This window comes from Myxocyprinus asiaticus, chromosome 49 (assembly GCF_019703515.2).
Source record: "Myxocyprinus asiaticus isolate MX2 ecotype Aquarium Trade chromosome 49, UBuf_Myxa_2, whole genome shotgun sequence".
NCBI classification, from domain to species: domain Eukaryota; kingdom Metazoa; phylum Chordata; class Actinopteri; order Cypriniformes; family Catostomidae; genus Myxocyprinus; species Myxocyprinus asiaticus.
The window spans coordinates 4,220,263-4,237,400 of NC_059392.1; the positions used below are offsets into that span (position 1 = coordinate 4,220,263).

General features: G+C 34.8%; 1 protein-coding gene across 3 annotated transcripts; it reads left to right on the forward strand.

Moving 5' to 3' along the window:
* The first annotated feature begins 761 nt into the window (after window positions 1–761).
* Window positions 762–16,285, forward strand: LOC127438176 (ectoderm-neural cortex protein 1-like). Of its 3 annotated transcripts, none has more exons than XM_051693536.1 (4): window positions 762–1,168; window positions 2,955–3,086; window positions 3,536–5,333; window positions 13,527–16,285. In XM_051693536.1, the coding sequence occupies exon 3, from the start codon at window positions 3,543–3,545 to the stop codon at window positions 5,310–5,312; it is 1,770 nt and encodes a 589-aa protein (XP_051549496.1). In that variant the 5' UTR covers window positions 762–1,168; window positions 2,955–3,086; window positions 3,536–3,542; the 3' UTR covers window positions 5,313–5,333; window positions 13,527–16,285. The 3 variants fall into 3 exon arrangements, with proteins under 3 accessions (XP_051549496.1, XP_051549495.1, XP_051549494.1); XM_051693535.1 differs by having other exon boundaries at window positions 2,955–3,022; XM_051693534.1 differs by lacking the exon at window positions 2,955–3,086.
* The last annotated feature ends 853 nt before the right edge of the window (window positions 16,286–17,138 follow it).

The following is a 17,138-nucleotide window of genomic DNA, read 5'->3' on the forward strand; positions in this document are numbered from 1 at the left end:
TAATAATAACTACAACAATCGTTTAATAATATTAATATTAAAATATTAATATTTAATATTGGAATAGTTTTTAATAATAATAATAATAACAATCGTTTAATAATATTAATATTAAAATATTAATATTTAATATTGGAATAGTTTTTAATAATAATAATAATAATAATCGTTTAATAATATTAATATTAAAATATTAATATTTAATATTGGAATAGTTTTTAATAATAATAAGAATCGTTTAATAATATTAATATTACAATATTAATATTTAATATTGGAATAGTTTTTAATAATAATAATAATAATAATAATAATAGTCTAATACTATTAATATTAAAATATTAATATTTCATATTGGAATAGTTTTTAATAATAATAATAATAATCATCATAATCGTTTAATACTATTAATATTAAAATATTAATATTTAATATTGGAATAGTTTTTAATAATAATAATAATAATAATAATAATAATAGTCTAATACTATTAATATTCAAATATTAATATTTCATATTGGAATAGTTTTTAATAATAATCATAATAAGCATCATAATCGTTTAATACTATTAATATTAAAATATTAATATTTAATATTGGAATAGTTTTTAATAATAATAATAATAATAGTTTAATACTATTCATATTAAAATATAATATTTCATATTGGAATAGTTTTTAATAATAATAATAATAATAATAATAAATAAACTATTAAGATGAGTGACAGTAAACAAATCATATTGATTTATTTTGAAGCCGAAAGTTATTTGATGTCGCATTCTGTGGAGGCTGTTGATTTTACAAAAGGGTCTAAAGGGTGTCTCATTGGAACAGACATTATCTATTATTCACAAATATGAAAAAAATTCACATACACTTGCATATAGCGCGTCCTAAGATCACCTGCTCCGCCAGGATTGGATATTTAACATGCGGGAAGAGGAGGGACGACGGAGATACACACTCCACACTCACTCAAAGCTCGAATCACTGTAGTAATGTTCTCCAGTGTGTAACAGGCAGATGGGAGAGGAAAAGTGTCGGGTCGGTCTCATAACGAGACATGTTACTACTGAAACCTGGAGCAAGAAGTCTTAAAGTCACATACCTATTTTTGACAGTCGAATGCATACTGTGAGAGTCCGAGTGTGGAAAAGAAATAAGGTAAGGTCATACTTCTTCTTTTCACCCTACGTGCTCTTGGAACAGTTTTGTGTATAACTAATAATATAATCGCGTGTACATGTATTTGTTTTTATGATGTTGTACTTCTAACGAATATCGGTCACTTTAGCGTTTGCAAATTCTTCAATAATTTGTGAAATACTTTGATATATATCATGTACAGTTTTTGGTTTTATTTATTATTTTATAAGTTATATATTAAGTATTTTTAAGTGGTATTGAAGTTATTTAACACGTAAAATGCACGAGGTTCCACTAAAATACGGATAGTTGCTACAGTTACTAGTGTTGTACAATCATAATAAATTAATATGGGATTTTCTTCAAACAGTGTAATCATTTTAAATAATTTTTCTGTCATTTTTTTGCCCATGACGTCAGTTTTGTTGCAATAATTGTTGTAAATATGGTATTTTAGCAGAAACTAGGGTTACTATGGAGAATTCAAGGGTCTTTGTAATCTTGGTTGATGCATCTTAAAGATAATGTGTGAAGGCTTTTTGAAGGTTTGATTGATTCTTGTTTTCTATGAGAATGATCTCCAAAGTCGTCTTATTATGTACATTGTGTGTGTGTGTGTGTGTGTGTGTGTGTGTGTATATACACACACATATAACTTCTTAAACTACTTCAAAGAGTTCTCATCAAAAATCCTCCACATGCAGCAATGACAGCTTTGCAGATCCTTGTTATTCTAGCTGTCAGTTTGTCCAGATACTCAGGTGACATTTCACCCCACACTTCCTGTAGCACTTGCCATAGATGCCAATGATTGACTGATGAGTTTCTAGAGAAAGCTGTTTCTTTTTTGCCATTTTTGACCTAATATTGACCTTAAGACATGCCAGTCTATTGCATACTGTGGCAACTCAAAAACAAACACAAAGACAATGTTAAGCTTCATTTAATGAACCAAATAGCTTTCAACTGTGTTTGATATAATGACAAGTGATTTTCTAGTACCGAATGATCAATTCAGCATGATTACTCAAGGATAAGGTGTTGGAGTGATGGCTGCTGTCTAGATCTGATCAAAAATGACTTTTTTCAAATAGTGATGGTGCTGTTTTTTACATCAGTAATGTCCTGACTATACTTTGTTTTTTGTTGTTGTTTTTTTTCCTCAATTTGGAATGCCCAATTCCCAATATGCTCTAAGTCCTCGTGGTGGCATAGTGACTTGCTTCAATCCGAGGACGAATCTCAGTTGCCTCCATGTCTGAGACAGTCAATCCGCGCATCTTATCACGTGGCTTGTTAAGCTCCCCCCCCCCATTGAGAGCGAGAACCACATTATAGCGACTTCGAGGAGGTTACCCTATGTGACTCTACCCTCACTAGCAACTGGGTCAATTTGGTTGCTTAGGAGACCTGGCTGGATTCACTCAGCACGCCCTGGATTCGAGCTCGTGACTCCAGGGGTGGTGGTCAGCGTCTTTACTCGCTGAGCTACCCAGTCCCCCCCCACCCCCGACTATACTTTGTGATGAGCTGAATGCCACTTTGGTGAATTAAAGTACCAATTTCCTTCAGAAACAGAAAAATCTGTACATTATTCCAAACTTTTGGCTGCCAGTGTGTGTGTGTGTGTGTGTGTATATATATATATATATATATATATATATATATATATATATATATATATATATATATATATATTCATTTAACAATGGTGTAGCATTCATGTTAGACCTACTTCACTATTGGACTACAGTAGTGTTAGACAATTAAGTTTCAAGGTTCATTCTTTTGTGTGTTTTGGTAGGTTGTTTTATGAATGACTGAAATGATGAAATGATACCAAGAGCAGTGACTTTATCAGAGATCAAAGAGGTAGGCGATGATTCATCTCCTGTGAATCATTAACCCTTGTTCTGAAAAGGAGTACAAACTCAAGGTGAACTAAACACTGTAACGCTTTATTGCCAGTTAACAAATGATTATGAGTTCGCAGAGGTCCAGTGTAGTTTCAAGCACAGGCTTTTTTCCAAGTGTAATTACTCTAAGTATGATAATACATCCATTGTGTGATTATAAGTTAGGGATTTAAACTTTGCTCACCTTGGATCTACTTTATTTAGAAATGGAACATCTAAAGATGACTTTTCAACAAGGAAACTCGCTGATCTATGAGGAATCCGCTGGGAAGTAGTGTAGCTATGTGTACATGTAGCTCAACTGGTGGAAAATGCAGCTTGCAAAGCAGGGTTATGGGTTTGATTCCAAGGGAAAAGACATACTAAAATTAGTTATGTATTGAATGCACTGTAAGTTGCTTTGTATAAAAGTGTCTACCAAATGCATAAATTTAAGTAATCTCACATATTTTGTTTGTCTTTTGTCTAGTTTAAAGATGTCTGTCAGTAATCATGAAAACCGAAAGTCAAGGTCAAGCTCTGGGTCTATGAACATTCATCTGTTCCACAAGACGTCACATGCAGACAGTCTGCTTACTCAACTCAACCTCCTCCGCAAGCGACGGGTCTTCACCGATGTTGTGTTGCATGCTGGACATCGGGCTTTCCCATGCCATCGGGCGGTGCTGGCCTCATGTAGTCGCTACTTCGAGGCCATGTTCAGTGGTGGAATGAAAGAGAGCCGTGATGCTGAGGTCAACTTCCATGACTCTATTCATCCAGAGGTGCTGGAGCTTCTGCTAGACTATGCCTACTCCGCCCGGGTCATCATTAACGAGGAAAATGCTGAGTCTCTGCTGGAGGCCAGCGACATGCTCCAGTTCCATGACATCCGAGACGCTGCTGCTGAGTTCCTGGAGAAGAACCTGCATCCGTCCAATTGTCTTGGGATGATGCTTTTGTCCGATGCTCATCAGTGCCAGAGATTGTACGAGCTTTCTTGGCATATGTGCCTGGCGAATTTTGCTAATCTGTACCTCACAGAGGACTTCCTGAGCCTGCCAAAAGATAAAGTCCAGGAGCTCATTTTTAGCGAGGAGTTGGAGGTAGAGGATGAAAGTATTGTGTATGAGGCTGTTATTGACTGGATAAAAGCAGATATCGGGAGGAGACATCTTGATCTCCCTGACCTTCTGCGGTGTGTTCGCCTCGCACTGCTCCCAGAGACCTACTTGCTAAAGAATGTTGCATCCGAGGAGCTAGTCATGGGGCACAAGGTGGGCCGTGAGATTGTGGAAGACGCCGTCTGTTGCAAAATGAAGATTCTTCAGAACGACGGAGTTGTCACAGGCCTCTGCGCCCAACCCCGGAAGGTTAGCCAAGCCCTTCTGCTTCTAGGGGGCCAAACATTCATGTGCGACAAAGTTTACATGATTGATCACAAAACAAAGGAGATCACACCAAAAACTGACCTCCCCAGTCCACGCAAAGAGTGTAGCGCTTGTGCCATTGGCTGCAAAGTATACATTACAGGTGGACGAGGGTCTGAAAATGGGGCTTCAAAAGATGTTTGGGTCTATGACACCTTGCATGATGAATGGTCCAAAGCTGCTCCAATGCTCGTTGCTAGATTTGGACATGGCTCAGCAGAACTTGACCACATCTTGTATGTTGTGGGTGGACATACATCCATTGCAGGATCATTTCCTGCATCCCCATCTGTGTCACTTAAACAAGTGGAACAGTACAACCCACAGTCCAATAAGTGGACATTAGTAGCTCCTCTTCGAGAGGGTGTGAGCAATGCTGCTGTTGTAGGCGCCAAAAACAAGCTCTTTGCCTTTGGCGGTACTAGTGTCAACAGGGACAAGTATCCCAAGGTCCAGTGCTTCGACCCCTGTGAAAACAGGTGGACTGTCCCCGCCACTTGTCCTCAACTCTGGCGTTACACAGCAGCGGCGGTTGTTGGCAACCATGTTGTTGTCATTGGTGGTGACACCGAGTTCTCTGCGAGCTCAGCTTATCGCTTCAACAGCGAGACATTCCAGTGGACCAAGTTTGGGGATGTCACTTCCAAAAGAATCAGCTGTCATGCAGTGGCATCAGGGAATCGGCTATATGTGGTCGGGGGCTACTTTGGGGCGCAGAGGTGTAAAACCTTGGACTGCTATGACCCCTCTACGGACTCATGGGACAGCATAACTAGTGTGCCATATTCACTTATCCCAACAGCGTTTATCAGCACCTGGAAGTACCTCCCATCTTGAAGAAAATATGTCCCTTATTTGGTGAGCATTGCCACAAACTCCATAATATACATTGTAAGAAGAAGCTATTGTAAATTTGAAATTATAATCATTATTAAAGTTAAGGCCAAAGTATACTTCGGTTTTCCGCATGCCGGTAAATCTTGTGCTCAGTGCGCGTGACGCAAATTTCGGCATCAGCACAGTACGTGCAGATTGTCCGAATGCAGTCTAGTTTTTCTAGACACCCCGACAGTAAAAGTCTTTGTGCGCCATCAGCATATGCACCTGGTGTTGGCTGCTAAAAGAGTATCACACACAGTCGTTGTGTTCGTGCATTGAACACATCCATATTGGCTTGTGATTAAAAGTTCTCGACTGTGCACATCACGGAACGGCATGCAGAAAAACTAAGTATATCCTAGCCTTTGAACTTGAAAAAGTGGAGAGGAAAATAAAAATGAGAAGAAAATAGTCAAATAGTGTCCTGTACCAATTAACAACATTTGCTTGCAATACAAGCCCCAAAAACCTCTCAGATGTACAAAGCAGTAATTTTGTTTGTTGATTTAAAATGTCTAACCCTAATTAGTGCTGTAGGGTGTCAAATAAAGAAGATATGTTGCTTAATAACATAAGAAGGAATGTGGCAGCACAAATTACAGAGTAAAAGCGTTCTTTTAGAGCATACAGGCTTTTCCAAATGCTTCAAACAAGAACAAAATCAGGTTTGTGCTTGTAATTATGCCTTTGGTTTGGCTAGTACATTTTTATTTGTTTTACACATTGACCAAAAAAAAAAAAAAAGATAGTTTGTTCCCTTGGGTAGCTGGCAGATGTTTACAAATCTTCCGTCTTAGAAATAAATGGGCTAATGTATTGTTCTCGCAAGGGCAGACAAAAGCAAGACAGATAACGACTCAAATAATGGTTTCACATGGATCAGCAATGTTTGAAGAAGGTGGGTTTATTTGAGATTGAGGGCCAGTGTTTGGCAAAAAGATACAAGGATGGAGACTGCACCATTACTGGAAGCTTTCATCTCTGTCATGTGTCTGTTTTACGCATCTGACGTTAGTACAGAATGTTTCTTATATTTGTGAGGTCTTTCAAAATGTTCCCTTCATTTATTCTTTAACAGGTACTTGCTAGAAGTCGCCTTAAAGGGTTAGTTCACACAAATATCAAAGTCCTATCATCATTTAATCACCCTCTTATCGTTCCAAACCTGTATGACTTTCATCCGTGGAGGCTGTAGATCAAGGCACATCTAAAAACAGCCGCTAGCTCAACTTACAAAACAGCCCATGAAGCTTGTTGCTGAGAGCTCAGCACACACTTAATGAACAGATGCCTAGGGGAAACTGCTGTTTGCCTTCCCTCAATAAACAGATGGCTTAGGTGGAGATGGGCAGAAGCAAGTAGGCTGCAAGGCCCCAGATCTGCATGCTTGCAGCTAAAAAGTCTCTTCTATCCTGTTTTTAGATTAAATATGAAGCAATTTCAGCTCTTTGAATCTCACTCATTTGACGTTGATTTTGATTATGGAGCAAGGCATGCAGAATAGAGGGCGGCTATATTTTGCACTATTTGGCAGATCTTAAAACTGTTGCTTCAGAAGTTGTCAGGTCTTAACAGGAGCGAGAAACAAATAAAGAAAACCTCCATTGCTTTGAGGTTTTACAACAAAACGATTTGCAGTACACCCTGCAATGTTGTACATGCATTGCACCTAAGGTCTAGACATGCTTTCGTTCGCATATTTTCTCACCAGTCAGTCACGCCTGTTTAATCGCAAAGTTTGCTCTTTTCTATTGTCGTTGCATGTCAGCACGGTGAGTCATTATTTGATTTTGAGTTAGTGTAGTTAATTACTGAGATCAAGAGAAGTGCCAGCAATTCAAATTTGTGTTAACAATTTCCCTTTTGAAACAGGAAGTTGGGGCATGACATATCAAAAAGACACCAACCAAAGACACAGGCTACTGTATAATGTGCACTATTTTTTTTTTTTTTTTAAATCTTATGTGAAATTGAACGTATTATGCAACACTAAACATATCAGTACTATGCTACGTTGTCACATGACCTCACTACGTTAGTATGTAATCTAACATGCAAAAAAAATAATGTCTTCCATGAGGGTACTGTTTTTTCCCCCATGAGGGTAACAACGCCATTCACATGCAACGTGATGAGGTCATGTGACAATGTAGCATACTACAGTTTGAAACCATTAACGATGCGTAATGCCTATGTTTCACATCCCAATTTGTTTTTTATTTTGATCCCCTTTTCTCCCAATTTGGAATACCCAATTCCCACTACTTAGTAGGTCCTTGTGGTGGCGCGGTTACTCACCTCAGGACAAAACTCAGTTGCCTCCGCATCTGATTGGTGTGCATGATACCGCGGAGACTCACAGCATGTGGAGGCTCATGCTACTCTCCGCGATCCACGCACAATTACCACGTGCCCCATTGAGAGCGAGAACCACTAATTGCGACCACAAGGAGGTTACCCCATGTGATTCTACCCTCCGGGCCAATTTGGTTGCTTAGGAGACCTGGCTGGAGTCACTCAGCATGCCCTGGATTCGACTCGTGACTCCAGGGGTGGTAGTCAGCGTCAATACTCGCTGAGCTACCCAGGCCCGCATCCCCTTTTTTTTAAGACTAGGCAGTAGAAGGTGTATACTGTGCAGTATTCTTTAAGTAGTAAGCCAATATACCATTCCGAACACAGCCATGTTTACAGTTGAATTATATCTCCTGTTAAGTCTCTTCAGGCGACTACAGTGTTGACTAGTTGGCAAGACTAGTAACCCAAACTATAATGTAAGCACCAGGAAGGATGTTAACAAGATCCTCTTGACTCTTTAGCTCGCCATAATAACTGGCACAAATCAAATATACACAGCATGAGTCTCTGTTTGTTGTATGACACACCTGAACTAGGTCAAGGGACAGTTCTTGCCTCTCCAGATGGCTATTATCCATGAAGCTTAGAGAAGGGGGTACGGAGTGACCCTCACGGTCAATACTAATGTTTTATTAATATCTGCCCTTTAAAAAGCCATCCGAAAAGCAAACAGAAAGATCCTTTATTGTTAGTCATCTGTGTCCTCCAGGCGCATGGACATTTTTCAGAGTAGCGCGCTTTTTAATTTTGGGCGGAAATGAAAACGACTCAACGAGGCTGTGAGGGACAGAAGTAGGCTACAGTCTCTTCCATTGGTTGTACTGTTGTTTAAAGCGCCATTGATCATTCTGCTGATAAAATATTGGGAAACATCTTTCCAAAAATATTTCAGAAGACAACATACTCAAGATAATCAAATATGGCGCTAGTCTGAATAAGGTCTACACGTCACTCCATCGCCGTTCTGCCTCGTGGTGCGGTTTGGATTTGCATAAAGTTATTTGAAATTTTCTGACTCTTTTGCCCCTGAATGGAGGATATGCACAAAGAAACTGAATCATATAAAGGCTTTAAATTGGTCACCAGCCATAACTAGATCAAGCAGGTCGCCCAACTGCGAGTTCGCTTTGTGTAATTAATCAGAATTGCGTAATATTAATACAGTAATATTAATACATCAAAAGAGGTGAAAAGGTTGCGATTCACACACTTACCATCTTTTCTAGCTGGGGGCGCATAGACTGAAAAGACACTGTTTTCTGGTTGTTTAGAGATCAATTAGATCTCAGCTCAAATATTACATAAAAGAAAATGCCAATGCAAATTTACGAGGTTCCAGCCAGCAGCCGTCCTGTCACTGTTAGATTTATATGTTAACAGGCTCAGAGTAATAACTCTTTAGAGTAGTAGTAATGCTCATTAATAAACAATGCCAGCATATATGTAGGTGCTGCAAAATATGAAGGCCGTTAACCTAATAAATAAGGCTCTGATTGATCATGAATTGCATAATTACGGTGAACTGATGGGTCTGTATGTAGTCATTATTTAACCCCAGTGACCTTACGGCTGGTAAAACCACTAGGATAGAGCTACAGCCAATTTCACACTCATCAATTCGCTATGTTGATGAAATAATTATTTATTTTACATTTTATCAATCACAAAATCCATTGTGTTAGTCTGAAAAATGTAAAATAAAATAAAAAAACAGAGAAAAGAAATTAATCACATTTTGGCTGTTTATATTTATTTGAGAAGTAAATCAAATGTATTATTACAATTTATATATTTAGTTTTATTAATCACTAAATCCCTTGTGTTGTCATCCCTTATAAAATAGATCAATACATTTGGGTAATAAATACAATTTATTATTCAAATGTATATATTTCAAGTTTTGAAATTATTCGATTGAATAATTTCAAAAAAATAAAAATAAACAACATATATTTATAAATGTTTTATTAATAATTAAAAACCCCTCGGTTGTCAAATTAATTAAAAGTTTAATCACAAAAAATGCCTGTGTCTGTAAAAAATTATAAAAAATATTTTTTTTAAATAAAATATAAATAATTGTATCATTTGTAATTATTTATCAAATATATCGATACAATAAATAAAAACATTTATATGATTAATAAATAAAATGCATTATTCAAATGTAAATATTTAAAGTTTTGTTAATAACAAAAACCCAGTTGTGTTTCACCCCTTAAACAAAATAAAAAATAACGAGAAAAAAAAATATTTTGTTTGATTAATTATGAAAAAATCTTATGTTGTCATCCCTTTTTAAAATAGATAAATACATTTGAGTAATAAATAGAATGTATTATTCAAATTTATATATTTCAAGTTTCACTAATAATAAAACTCAACTTTGTTGTCAGCCCTTACAGAAATAAAAAAACATATATATTTATAAATATTTAATACACAACCCCTGGGTTGTCAAATGTATTAAAAGTTTAATCACAAAAAATGCCTGTGTCTTTAAAAAATTATATATATAAAAAAAAAAAAAACTATTTTTAAAATTTTTTATAAAAAATAAATAATGTATCATTTATAATTATTTATAAAATGTATCAATACAGTTTATAATTTTTAATCTTTATATATCTGTTCCATATAAATAATAAACTTTCAAACAAGTAGTTGTTAAAATACTTTACAAACAAGTAAAAGGAGTAATGCAAAATAATACAAATATTATACTTTGAAAACAGAGACTTAGAAGCATAAAGTATGTGTAATAAAGAGAGTAATAAGAAGTATTTACAGTTTAGGCCTGACTATTAGATGTATTAAACACAAGCTGACTGAATCCCAGGCTCGCGTTAGGGTCTTTAGGACTTGCTTTAAAGGAATTTCTAAGGGCAACAAACTAGGCCAAAGGTCACCTGCCCTGGTGCTGGTTGAGGAGGGTGAAACCAGTGACCCTCATGGATCTGAAACTCAAGTTATGCAACACTCAAGAGCTGTTCACTTTACTGAAGCATTCATGTTGTTTGTGTAGTATAGCCTGTCACTTCTTAAATTAAAGTGTCTGCCATGCCACCCAGAAATAACAGGTTTGAAATATGGGATGCTTAAATATAACAGAATCTGAAGCCGCTGTACTTGTTAAATAGTGATGGCTCTCAAGTATTTTTAATGCTGCTGCAATGGTGATAATTTCAACAATAGTAATAAATAGGCACCATAGAGGATGCAATACAACCATCTCTCGGGATGTCACTTTTTTATTGCTTTTACATGAAACTACAGTCATTTTGTTTGCATTTTATTTGCTACGATTAAATTGTATTTTATGCACATCTTCATTTTATCGACCACTAACCGTTTACATGTACCCAGTGCAACCCATGATGAAATCTATGTCCAAAAATGTAATCTAAAGGATCAGCTTGTTTTATAGGTTGTAGAAAAACATGAGTTTATAGATTCATTACCTGTGTTTTTCGGGGATGAAAAACATTTAATAGAACAATAAAAAACGTATAGAGCATGTTTAAATAGCTTTGCTAAATTAAATGCAGGCGTTAACATACCGAAAGTGATCTCATTAGTATTCGTAGGTATTTATGCTTAAGCAATTTCTAAAAAGTAAACCACTTTACACATATACAACTTTAGAGGCGCAATTCCAGTTTCAAACAGTCTTTAGAAAGACAAAAGATTTGTAAACATTTGTACGTCTCTTTTACTGTTTATATTTAAGCAGTGAATACATTGATGTATCAGTGTCTATCAAAACGTTAAAAAAATGTATGTGTACAATTTACGTATATATCCTAATGAGATTATGCCGATATATCAACAACAATTTTGCCCAACTGAAAAAAAGTTTGTCTTAAAAATGTACACCTCTAAAGTGTCTACTGAAACATCCGAAAAATGATATAAATTTTACATACAATTTACATAGAAATACTAACAAAATCATGCTAACATTCCAAAAATATTTTGCACATCAAAGTGAAAAAAAGTTAAAGTTGTACAAACCTAAAATGTTAACATTTCAGATGTTGTCCATATGTTACTATTATACGTATCAGTTTCTATCAACATATATCCCCCCAAAATTTTATTTTACGTAGAAATACTAACGATCATGCTAACATTCCAAAAATATTTTGCGCATCAAAGTGAAAAAAAGTTAAAGTTGTACAAACCTAAAATGTTTACATTTTAGATGTTGTCCATATGCTACTGTTTTACGTACCAGTGTCTACCCAAACATATCTAAAAAAATTACATTTAACATACAATTTACGTAGAAATACTAACGATCACGCTAACATTCCAAAAATATTTTGTGCATCAAAGTGAAAAAAAGTTAGTTGTACAAACCTAAAATGTTTACATTTTAGATGTTGTCCATATGTTACTATTTTACATACCAGTGTCTATCCAAACATATCCAAAAAAACAAAAAAAACAAATACATTTGACGTACAGTTTACTTACAAACACTAAAGATCATGCTGACATCTAAGCGAAAAAAAAGTTGCATCTTTAAATTAGTACATTTAAAAAAAAAAAAGTTTAAAAATTTTTAACATTTTAGACGTTGTCCATATGTTACTATTATACGTATCGGTTTCTATCAACATATATCCAAAAAAAATCAAAACGTTTACGTACAAATAATAACAATCATGCTAACATTACAAAAATATTTTGCGCACCTTAGTGAAATAAAGTTAAAGCTGTACAAACCTAAAATGTTTACGTTTTAGATGTTATCCATACGCTACTATTTTACGTACCAGTGTCTACCCAAACCTATCAAAAAAAAATTACATTTAACATACAATTTACGTAGAAATACTAACGATCATGCTAATATTCCAAAAATGTTTTGCGCATCTAAGCAAAAAAAAGTTACATCTCTAAATTAGGACATTTAAGGGTTTGCATTTTAGACGTTGTCCGTATGTTACTATTATACGTATCAGTTTCTATCAACATACGTATATTTGTAAAGGGTCAACGTGGGTGACTACTATATGTATCAGTTTCTATTCAAACACATACAAAACAAATTTACATTTTACATAAAAATGCTGACAAGATCATGCTGACATTCCAAAAATATTTTGCACATCTCAACGGAATTTTTTTTAAGTTGTACAAAGGTAAAGAGTTTATGTTTTAGATGCCGTCCGTACATTACTATTAAATGTATCAGTTTCAATTGAAAAAAGATAAATTTTATGAACAGTTTACATACAAATACTAACAAAATCATGCTAAATTACCGAAACTTTTTTTGTGAACTACGTGAAAGTTAGTCTTTAAAGTTAAATCTTTAAAGTTGTAAATGCATAAAGGGTTTAAGTTTTAGAAGCTATCCATACATTAATACTGTACGTATCAACATTTTTCATATGCATGTACAAATGCTCTAAATTTGTACATATGTAAAGGGTTAATGTAGGTGACTACTATATGTATCAGATTCTATCCAAACATATCCAAAAAAAATTACATTTCACTAGACGTAGACTGGTGTATCGGTGCCGATAGTTGCTTTTTGGAACTATCAGTTATTGGCAAAAATCTATGCTGATAGTTACAGATATTATTTTTTTTATCTTTAAAAAACAAAACAAAAAAAACCCTAAAATATTTATGAATGAGTACCTACAAAAACCAATGCGCTCATGCTGACATACCATGAATATTTTGCCCAACTAAATGTAAGATTTTGTCATGTGGTCAGATTCTCATAGAAATGTGTTGGTGAACCATGTAAAGTTCACAACATGTGTAACTCATTCGCTCTTTTTCCGTCCTTAGATCTTTGCCGTTCTCTGGAATGCAGCTGAGTGATCCCCCATAAGGCTTTGGAATGTCGGGGGAGGCAATTTTCCTACTTCACATTCACATGGACATGGAAACCAAGCCTTAGGTCAGGGTAAATGACGGAAGGGGATCCATGGCAACCGGAGCCTATCCCAGCTCACTTCCCTTTGCCACAGCAACATCACTGCAAATGTTCTGCCTGTAGCCACCAATGCAAAAATACTGTAAACAGATGTGTACATAAACTTTAGACTTTATTTAGGTTCCACTATTCAAGAGTGCAACGGCTTTAGTTTGCATTTTAAACATCTTGCTCACTCACATGGATCCTTTGTGTTCATAAATTAATCATTAACTCTTGCCTCTGGTTACTCACTTGGTACATAAATTATTACATAGGACTATTCAAAACACTTCCTGCATCTGCACTGTATTCTGGTTTAGAGGTATAACCGATATATTGGTTTTAACTATTAATCGGTGCCGATAGTTGCTTTTTAGGATTATCGGTTATTGGCAAAAATTCCCCATTGTGTTTCGTGCTTGTTTATACTTAAAAGTCCCACATTATGTACCAAATCTTAATGTTTTCTAGTTATTATTAGGATTCTGGTTGAACAAAAAACTGAATCTGGGATTTTATTAATTTTGGACTCTTTTTCTTATCCCACCATAATAAAGAAAGTATAAGATTTTTTTTATTTATTTTTTTTACATTCTATAAATCAATTTGAAAAACTGTCGGCTGATGAATTGGATATCGGCCTTTCCCATCACCTTAGTTATCGGTATCGGCAAAACTACTATCGGTTAGGGTTGGGAACCGAGAATCGGTTCCATTCTTTAAAAAATACCCGAATCGTATGATCTTTGTGACTTTCGGTTCTGTTAACAGCTCTCCAGCTTGCAGTTTTCCACCGATATGGCTGGAACACCGTCCTCAAATACTCTGACAGTGTTTCCAGCAGCGCATCGCTGCTCTCGACTGACTCTACAATCGAACGAGTCTCGAGCCGGCTCTTTTTACAGCGCAAAACATATGCGCTTCCGGTACAGTTCAATTCCTGAAATAATTATTCAAAGGAGCCGGTTCTTTTGAATCAACAGCGCAAAACATATGGTGCTTCCGGTATAGTCAGATCCCGAAAGAACCATTCCAATGTATAATTAAAGATACACTAGTTTTGTTGTAATAAGTGGAATTTTATAAAATAATAAATGAATTAATGAAATGTACCATCACATTTGTTGGTTTAGATTTCTTTATTTAAAATAGAGTAAGGATCTATTATTGGATTGCATTTAAGTCTGCAAACACACCTTTTACAAGAACTGTTTTAAATGTGTTTCTGATTTGTTATATCTGCTCTGAAGAAATCTTTTTGGTAAAAATTATTTGGTAACAGACAGCAGAGGGTAGTAAATGCAATAAGAATTGCATTTCTCATTTCTAAAGTACTAAAAGAATTACTGGAATTGTTACTGGAATCGTTAAGAGGAATCGATATTGTAAAATTCCTTACTATTCCCAACCCTACTATCGGTCAACCTCTGTTCTGGTTATCATGGTAGTAGGCTGACTGGTTGAATCATACAAAACCTGTCAAGATTATATTTGGGTCATTTTTACCCCAAAATTAAAAAGATAGGTACAAGAAATTACATTTGGTATAAAGACAATAAAAACTGTTTTTGGACCAATATTTTACATTTTGCATTTTGACTATTTTCATGACAGTTAAGCACATTTTCCCCCTAAATTACTATAATGCTAAGAATAATGAGATATTATTTAAATTGTAAATAAGCATTAGTAACAAATGACTGTATTGCAGTACTAAAAATCACCATCGAGAACAACTGGAAATATACAAAAGCACAATTTCTGGACACATTACGATAATGAGAATTTGTGGGAAAATGTAAAATAAATGTTGTGATGCAAAAAAAAATATTGATCCTAGTTTTCTTTATGCAATAAAACAATTGGAAAAAAATACAATTTCTTTCGATCTTTAGGTAAAATACAACCCGGACATGTTTCCGACTATTGAGTAAAGCTTAGTTTACAGTGTGAATGACATTTATTGAAAAGCTTTGACTCAAACATTGTTTAAACTAAAAGTTTTTTGTTTAACAGTCTCTCCTCAGAGTGTACAAAAATCTAGCTAACTTTATAATTGTGGTTGCTGTACATGTAGCTTTAATTATTTTCTATGGTTGTATGTACATTTGTGATATTTTATTATGTAGATTTTGCACATTTTCTTAAGACGCTGGTTATCTACACTCATAATGGTGTTTTTCTAAAAATGTTAGACATTAGAATGTGTTGCCCGAGGCCAAAGAAAGCAGCACAGATGTTGGACATGTTACCAGCTAAAAGTTGCATTTGCAAATTTGTTATTTTGTGTTGTTAAATGTCTTAATTTGTTGTTTAAGTGAACAAGTATATAATATTTTTAATATCACTGTTTTTAGCATTTTTTTGTTTAGTTTTTTAATGTTGCCATTTTTAACATGATCATATTTGATTTAACGCCAAATATAATGTCTTTCTAACTTCTTCCAGTAAGACGATAATGTTTTTTAAATAAAATATGTCTGTGAAAATGATAAGCAAGTGTCTTTAGTCCTTGTTCTGTTTAAAAGACCCATGAAATGGCTTGACGCATGCAGTTTTCTGTTATGTATTGACACATTTCCTGTTAAAACAGGAAGCTTGGACAGGACATATTGAGGGGATCTTTGATTGGATTTAACCAAAAAAAACCTGAAATTTTTAAAAATAATTTCAATCACATTTTAGGTTTTGTCACGGTCCTGTCACCTTGTCAGGTTGGGTTTTTGTCTGACGGGACCGTGGCATCATCGTTCCCTGTCTGTCTTGTGTTTTGTGTACATTCTTTGTGAGCGCGCACGGGTCCATTTGGCAGTTTTCTGCATTTGGGTCTGTTTATCTCGCTATTGCTCATTACAGATTTTTTTAAAAGTACAAATTTCACATTTTATAAATTAAAATGATGTCATGAAATCGCATTTATAGTAATGATACAAGCTGTTTAAAAATTTCATACACATTTTTAGCAAACAATTCACAAGGTTGGAACATAATAATGAAAGTAGAATTCCACATATAACAATTGTATTATAAAAATTATAATTTAAATGCTACTGTATCAAAAGCAACATGTAAAAACATTAGGTTTTGTAAAAACTCCTGCATAGATGCTGCAAGAGCCTATTTGTCAAATTCTTCCAATATTTACATTAAAGTTAATTTTTTTATAATGTATTATTGTCCCTTTAAATATTTATATATACACATTTGTTACACTTACTACATTTTGTTACATGTTTGTTTATATGCACTTGTACGATTTAAAAGTATTTACATTGATATGTATAACAAGCGTTAAAATGGTACTGTCCCTTTAAGAGAACCAGCAGCTCCGCGAGCAAACGTTTACAGTTGAATTAGCGCAGCGCACATTAACGAGAGAGAAGCTGCATGTTGGTTTACTCTCATCAGTGCATGTATGGTTAGAATTAATGTTTATTTTTTACATTTTGATCACCAACTGACTGTAAATAACAGAAAGGATA

Coding starts and splice junctions, on each gene's coding strand:
- LOC127438176 (XM_051693536.1), top strand. CDS start 3,543: ATGTCTGTCAGTAATCATGAAAACCGAAAGTCAAGGTCAAGCTCTGGG.